At 52.1% G+C, this 7,727-nt stretch overlaps 1 protein-coding gene across 1 annotated transcript in view; it reads left to right on the top strand.

Moving 5' to 3' along the window:
- Positions 1-328: 328 nt before the first annotated feature.
- LOC103808787 (uncharacterized protein FLJ45252-like) overlaps positions 329-7,727 on the top strand; it is a gene marked incomplete at its 5' end in the record, with an annotated part of 13,402 nt that continues 6,003 nt past the window's right edge. The window contains 4 exons of the mRNA XM_009081592.1: positions 329-430; positions 1,841-1,942; positions 2,446-2,556; positions 5,371-5,475. Coding sequence (XP_009079840.1) covers positions 329-430; positions 1,841-1,942; positions 2,446-2,556; positions 5,371-5,475 — 420 coding nt within the window. The remainder of the gene's footprint in view (positions 431-1,840; positions 1,943-2,445; positions 2,557-5,370; positions 5,476-7,727) is intronic.

Raw genomic sequence — 7,727 nt, 5'->3', positions numbered from 1 at the left:
CCTTTAGGAGTTCCTAGCCTAAACCAGGGTGTGATTTGGTGACAGAGCCACATGCACAGAGCAGTGCAGGGTGGGCTAGATGCCTTAAGGAGTTCCTAGCCCAAACCAGAGTGTGATCTGGCGACAGAGCCACACACCCAGAGCAGAGGAGGGCAAACCAGAGTGTGATCTGGTGACAGAGCCACATGCACAGAGCTGTGCAGCTGCTGCATGAGGAGCTCTGACCTGAGCACCTGATTAACATTGTCTTTTCTTTTCTTTTCGTTTTTTTTTTTTGTTTGTTTGCTTTCTCTGTTGCCTGCCTTCCTCCTGTTCCCATTTAACCCAGAAAAACTGATTGAGGGCCTCAAATCTCCTGAGCCTGCTCTTCTGCTCCCTGAGCTCCTGCCTCTCGCTGACCCCTTCGGTAGCACCTCAGACGCTGTGAATGGTAAATTCAAACCCAGGGCACTTCCTCCAGTGTGTCTGACCTGTCCTGCCCTGCATGGGAACTGCCTGGATGTGCCCCCTGGGCCCCCCCAACAGCCACTGCTGGTGGTGGAACAGTGTGAGGAGTCACGGATCGTGCTGGGATGGATATGGCTCTTCTCCCAGAGTTCAGCACCTGAGCAGTGTGAAGAGTTGTGTTTTCACCCAAGCTCTGTGTGTGTTGGTGTGGCACAGCAGCCTGGCACAGCTGTGCCTTGTGTGTTCTCTGGGTTAATTGCTGATGGGAAGGAGAAGATGCCAAAAATATCTCCATTTCTGGCCGAGACTCTGTGTTTAACCACTGAGTGATCCATGTCTCCATGGGCCCTCAGCAGCATGAGGAGGAAGGGCAGCATTCCCTGCACAGGGGGAATGCTGGCAATGAGTGTCCTAGGCTGCCAGGAGCCTTGGATGCAGGAGGCAACAGGCAGGATGAAGATTTTAGAGTGGTGCAAAATCATCTCTGGATCTACTTGGCAAATTGCTGCCATCAGAGTGGGTTGGGGTCCCCTGGGGTCCCCAGGTCAGCTGGGTGCAGCCTCTGGCTTTGGTAGAAAGGGAATGATTCACTGTCCTAGCAAGACTTTTTCCCTCTTTGGCAGTTTTTGGCAGTTGTCTGAATGCTCTTTGATGGTGATCCTGCACATGAGACACCCACACTGCAGTGAGAACAGAAATGATCCTTAGTCTCTCTTAGGGTGACCAGTCAGACCAGCTCTGGAACTGAATCCCAGTTCTTTGGCTTGTTGTTGCCTTGGATCTGTGAGGAACAGCCCCAGGCAAGCACTGCCAAACCAACCTTTCCATCCAGCTTTGGGAAGTGTCTCCTGTTGTCTCCACAACGTGGACATCAACATGAGACCACACTGGGGCCTGAGGTTTTCAGTTCCAAATATTGTCACCTCTCTCTGTTGGGTCTTTGCTCCTTTTCACCCTGGGATGATGAGACCAAAGATTCCCATGCTCAGCTGGGACCATGCTAAGGGCTCCACAGGAGGTGTTTCCATGGTCTGTCTGTCCCTCCTGATGCCAAGGGACTCTTCAAGGGTCATGTTTTCCTTTGGCTGGATGAGGACCTTATGGATATCTCCCAAGGCTCCTCTGGGCTGCAGGGCAGGAGTGATTAACCTGCTCCTCCTCTGCCTGTTTCCAATTGGACTTGCACAGGTTACAACAGAGAAATCAAACCAAATGAAAACGCAGCAAGCACTGAATTAATCTTCCCTCCTGATTAAATTTACACTGGGCTGACTCCACCCTCTCGTGCTGGCTGAAGGGTCACGAAAGGGTTCAGACAACTGCTGCCTCAGTTCTGCTCTTTCTAGCACACTAATCTCTGGCTTCTCCTCTGCCTCTCTGCCCCTGTGGAAAGGAAAAGCTGACGTAGCCGTCGAGAGTCTCATCCCAGGCCTCGAGGCTCCTGTGCCCCAGCGCCTCGTGTCCCAGAGCGAGTCCGTGGCCTCCAACAGGACAGGTTGGTGAGGCAGGAGTGGGTGGAGGGCAGGGACCCCAGAGCCCTCTGGGGTGTGGGGAGCAGAGAGCACTGCCTGCTGCCACACAAACCTCCTCCTCTCGCTGCTCTGCCCACCCGTGGGACCTGGAGCAATGTGTGTGTGCTCTGTGGGTCACTGTGTCTCGTCTCCTCGTGAGGAACAGTTGGAGATTGGGAAAGGTTCTTCCCCTCGAGGTGTTTGGCCATGGTCCCAAGGCTGACAGAGCTCCAGGAGTGTTTGGTCAGTGCTCTCAGGCACTGGGTGGATTGTTGGGGTGTCCTGGGCAGGAGTTGGACTGGTGGTGCCTGTGTGTCCTGTCCAACTCAGGATATTCCATGATTCCCCAGCAGAGTATTCCTTAGGCCTGTTAGAGCTCCCAGCTCTGCTTGTGCACAAAGTGGGGGTGAGTGGGAATGTGAGAACATGAGCTTAACACTCTTTGTGTCCTGTTTAATGCTACCTTGGGATGCTCACCTGGATCCAGACTCTCTCACTGGGGAGGACTCTCTGCTTGACTGTTCTCTGCTTTCTAACCCTGCTGCTGACCTCCTGGATGAGTTTGCTCCTGTAGCTTTTGCAGCTCAGCCTCACAAAGGTAAACTGGCTCCTTGCTCTGCCCCTGACCTCTCCCTGTGCTCTGTAGCTGTTGGGAGGTCACACCATTCCAGTTCACACCAGTGGACGCTCTGACGTGTTCTGCTGGTGTTTGCCTTTATTTTCCCCAAACCAGTGCTTTGTTTTCTTCCCTATTCCCTGGAATAGGTACTGAAGTACTGAGGGGAAGACATAGATAAAAGTGTTCAGCTTGACTTTTACAGGGATCTGAAGGCAAAGGTCAACACTTTCTCACTGGATAGCTCAAAACTTCCCAACCAACACATGGGTTTGCATTTGTTTGTCCCTTAGTGAGCTCAGTGGCATCCAACTCCTACAGGTTAGCACAGGACAACACAAACCAGGCACAGGGAGTGAACTGCCAGGCCTTGAAACAGGCTGAGGCCCCTGATTGTTGTTCCCTTATCTCCTTTCCCATCCATCCTGCCACCTCCTTGTTTTTGTTGGGCTTCTCAGCCTCACTCCAGAGGGGTAAGGTGTGTGAGAAAGGTGTTGTTTTTCATGGGAGGGATCCAGCTGTGTGTGCAGCCTGTCCTCAGTGAGTCCACTCTGCTTTTTCCAGACCTGGTTTTATGCTGCTTTATTAATTCTGGAAGGGACAATCACCTGCCAGAGGTTTTTTGAAGCCAACAATGGAGCAGTTGCCTGTGTCCCTCTCAGGATGACTCCCATAAACCAGGCTGGTAGGGAATGGTGGGTACCACACATCTCCTGTGTGGGAGGGAGGATCAGGACTTGGGGCTGTTTGTTGCCTGGAGTCACAGTGCTGGGTGTCCCTGGGTGTTGGGCCATGCTAAGCTCCCTGGTGAGTGTCCCTATAGCAACAGGAGATGATCTGCCCTCGGAGGAATTGCTGTAAAAACAGCCTGTAATCAGTTTTTACACTTGGTAGCACTTCAAAATGAGTTTGTGTTTTCCACAGAGCTTGGGGTTAAACAAGCAGGTTCTAATTGCTCTGTGCTCAATACCCTCCTGTGCCACCTCCCTGTGGCAGTGGCTTGAGGTGTGTGTGGAGCAATTATTGCTGTGTCCTGGAGCACAGCACAGCCCAGTGCTGCTGTGGCTCAGTGTGGAGATGAACTTCCAGGCTCCTTGTGGCCCTCCCAGGCTGCTCCTCTGGGGCCAGAGAGGCTCATGTTTGACAGGGAACGTGACACTGTGAGCAGGGGGTGAGGGCAAGATGCAAAAACCCTCCAGAACTCATTCATGGCTTGTTTTCACCCCCTGATTCTCCAGCTCTGGGTGGGGTTGTTAACTGGGCTGCAGTCTCAGTCTCTGGTTTGCTTTGTTGTCCAGTCATGCTGGAGCTGGAGAGCTGCCCTGGGGTAGGAGCTCTGCCCTTGGCTGTTGTTAGCCTGTGGATTTGCAGTTTGTCATGCCTTGTCTGGGGGGGGATATGTTGTCTCCTGTGAGCTGTGGGACCAGGAGGGCTGAAAGAGCAGCTGGGGCTGGGTAGGGACTGATGCTCCCACCATGCCACAGCATCCTGTGGACTGTCTGATGGCCTTGGAATTTGTGCTCAGCCCTCAGAGTCCCTGAATTTGCATGTGCTGAATTCAGTATATGTGTCAGGAGGATTTTTCTCCTGATGGTGATAGAAATCACTGAGGTGAGGGAGCTCCAGTGCTTTTGGAGGAGTTGTGCCCCAGCAGGGACACTCTGCAGCCTTTCCCTCTCCTCAGGGAGAGCTGAGCAGTTCTCCTTCAGCAGCTCTGGGTGCAGAGAGCTGCAGAGCTGGGAGCAGTGTGTGTGTGAGTGACGTGGGAATGGGATCCCTGCAGAGGTTCCCAGGCAGGTTGGGAAGAGCCAGAGTCAGGAACTTCAGGGATGACAAGCTGAGACTTCCTGTTAGGGTGAAACAGCTCTGTGTGTTTGACACTTTGCACCAGTCTGAGAACACCTAGGGTTTGTTTTCCTGGCTGTGATCCTCCCAGGACAGTGTGTTCCCTTCTGCATCACCTCACCCCAAACCTGTTAACAGCTTCAGAGCTGTGAGTCCCTCTAGGAACCAAATGGGAACATTCCTGTTCCTTGGGCACTGTCAGGCTTACAGAAGTATTTGCTGTAGGAATTGCAGAGCAGATCTGGGAAGGTATTTTAGGTGTCTGAAGTAACAAGGAGCGATGCACAGTGTGTGTGTGAGAGCCTCTGAAGGGATGGAGCTGCCTGATAAGGCAGACAAATGTCTCATCTGCTCTGGAGATGTGGAAAGTGCCTCCCACTGAGCAGCTGACGTGGCTGGAGATCCATGGCATTATCTGCCAGAGCTGCTCTCCAGGCCTTTACAAATCTCTCCCAGGATCTGGTTACATCTTCAGGCATGTAAACCCCTTGGAAATCTGACTTCATGTGGCACTTCTTGCTCTGTGGGTGGAAGCTCAGGGGTTTGGCTCACGTAGATGACTGGAATTTCTTCTGTGTGGTTGTTTTCCAGCCCTTTCCCTGGCCCTGAGAGCTGGGAGCCAGAGCCAGGCTGCTCCTGAGCCATGCTAGTGGCAAACACCTCAGTCCCTGGGAGCTTCACCCTCTGCTCTGAGCTGTCCAGCTGAGCCTTCAGACTGGCCACATCTTGTTCTGGCCCTTGTGACTTGGCTTGGTTTGGTTCTACCCTTTCTGTGGTTAACTGGCTCTTCTTTCTAACCAGCCTCACCAGCTTTGTCTCCCCTTGTCAATGAAACTGCTGCTCCTAATGCTGTCTCTGAACACTTAAAGATGTTCTAACACTTCTGCAATTCTTCTAACCACCCTCTCTGCTGTCTTTGCTTCCTTATCTCTATATTCTTCTATGCTGCAGAAGATACTAACCTGATATCAGGCTTTGATGCTCCTGAGGGCTCTGAAAAAGGGACAGAAGATGAGTTTGACCCAATTCCAGTGTTGATATCCAAAAACTCACAAGGTAAGCCAGGCTGTGGGGGTGGAAAAGAGAAGGAAAAAAGGCAAACAGTGAACATAGGAGTCAGTTCTGGGGCAGTGATGCTGCAGCACATGTGATAGTCCAGTCCTAAGCTGTAGGGTACTATCAGTGTGGTGTTCAGTCAGCTTAGTCTGTCTTGCAGTTGCACCAGCCTTGAAATTTCTGTGGAGTTTGGGAGGAGATCCCATGTGCAGGAAGGTGACAGTTGTACAAGCATCTCTGGTCCCAGGAGGTACCTGCTCTGTGTGTCAGGAGGGCACAAGGGCACTGCTGCTTCTCCCACACCCACTTACTGCCCAGGCCAGCACAGGAGGTGCTTAGCTTGGCACGAGGCAGCAGAAAGGGAATAATAATCCTTCATCACCCCAGATCTCCTGCTGGAAGTGAGGGGTTTTTTTACCTCTCACCAGTCTCTTTCAAAGCTGCTTGTGGGAACTGAGCAGCACAAGTTTGGCTGATGGTTCTCAGCTCCTTTGAAGGCTCTGAGCAGGCAGAATCCATAGGACAGGACTGGAAAGCTGCTCATCTGCACCTTTCTGTCCCCTGAGTCCCCCTGACATCACCTCTGCAGCAGTTTCAGCCTCATGTGGAGGAGCTGCAGCATCAACTGGCTCAAAAGCACCAACTGTGCTGTGGTTGTAGTTCTTCAGGGAGTATCCAAGTCCCAGGTACAGGAAGCCCCATGGTAGCTCAGCTCTCCTGGAAGCAGCTGCAGGCCAAAGATGCTCTGAAAACAGCAACTGAAGGTCAAGATTTAACACTTGGGGTTGTCCTTTCTGTAGGTCATGGGAGTAATTGCTTTAGGGATCCTTCAGGAAGAGCAGAATCTGCAGCCTGGAGAGCCCTTGGGGAAAAAATTGCTCTGCAGGGATTTGTTGCTGCTGTGGTTTGGGGGGCAGAGGGTGGAGGAGCACTCAGGGGGGTGTCAGTGGTGCTTAGAAGTAGTGAGAAGAAAAGAACCTGAGCCAATTCTCTGTTTTGCTTTGACTTTTTTCCTTTCTTGCTTGATCTTGAACGTCTGAAACTGTCGCGTGTGTCCTTCCAATACTGAACTGCTGTCTCTCACACTTTCAGGTGGGCATTCTAGAAACAACAGTGGAAGCTCTGAGTCCAGTCTTCCCAACATAGCCAGGTCTTTGCTGCTGGTGGATCAGCTGATAGACCTGTAGCAGTGACCCAGTAGCAGACGCAGTTTCTGTACCGTACCCAACCCTCCGGTTTCATTGCCAGAAGAGTTTCCTTCCGTTGTGCTTCTTTGGGGCTTTGGCTTTTTTTTTTTTTTTTTTTTTGGGGGGGGTTTCCTTATTCAAAAGAGAAATCTGCCAACAGGAGACAGTCACCCACTTTTCTCCCTGGCTTCCCATGCCCTGGGAAGGATTCTGTCTCATTTCTCTAGGTAGCTGCTAATTGCCTGCTCTGGTCCCTCCTGTGCCCATCTCACTCCCTGTGCCACAGGGAGCTCTAGCCCTGGGGGCAGCTACCTGCTGGGGGTCCTGCCTGGGCCCTCCTGTCTGCCCAGGGCAGGGTGTGGACAGCACTCCAGTCTTTGCTGTGTGGGTTGGCTTGGGTTGGGCTCTGCTCCTCGTGACTGGGCAGGAGGAAGGAGCCAGGTGACAGCAGCAGGGATGTCCCTGCCCTGCAGGACACAGGTTGGGAGAGCTGATGGCTCTGAACTGCTCCAGAGGAGGAGGAGGAGGAGGAAACTCCCTGAGCTTCTCTGGAGCAGTTGGGCTCAGGGCTCTGGGGATGGTGCAGATGAAGAGTTTTCTAGCTGCCCCCAGCTTGTGGTGTGCTGCTTATCAGTCCTGCTTGGGAGTGAACTGCACTTGCTGGGGGAGGGAAAACCAGAAACAAGGGGGGGAAAAAAAAAAGAGATTGTTCAAGCTGCAAAAATGACCCTAAGTGAAACCTAACAAGGTTCTGAACCAAATCCATGTGAGTATGGCTGTGAGTAGTGTTTTGTTGACATTTTTTTGGGTGAAAAGGGCATTGTGGCAGCAGCAGATGTATTTTCTGTGACTTCTTTTTCTGTGTTTGACTGGAAACAAAAGAAAATCCCTCCAACCTACTGTAAATTGTGTATGAAACAAATTGTCCTCCAGTTGTTTGTCTCTTTTTAATCCTGGGTTTAGTCAAGCATCCGTCCTGGGTTCTCCATTTTCTCTTGTAACTGCTCTAGTGCCCCCAGCTCAGTGTGGAACCATTCCCTGCAGCAGGCCAAGGCTCCTGCAGTC

Source organism: Acanthisitta chloris, unplaced genomic scaffold (genome assembly GCF_000695815.1).
Source record: "Acanthisitta chloris isolate BGI_N310 unplaced genomic scaffold, ASM69581v1 scaffold13929, whole genome shotgun sequence".
Taxonomy (NCBI): Eukaryota; Metazoa; Chordata; class Aves; order Passeriformes; family Acanthisittidae; genus Acanthisitta; species Acanthisitta chloris.
The sequence above is the reverse complement of the archived record's forward strand: the minus strand, read 5'-3'. Positions and strand labels throughout refer to the sequence as shown.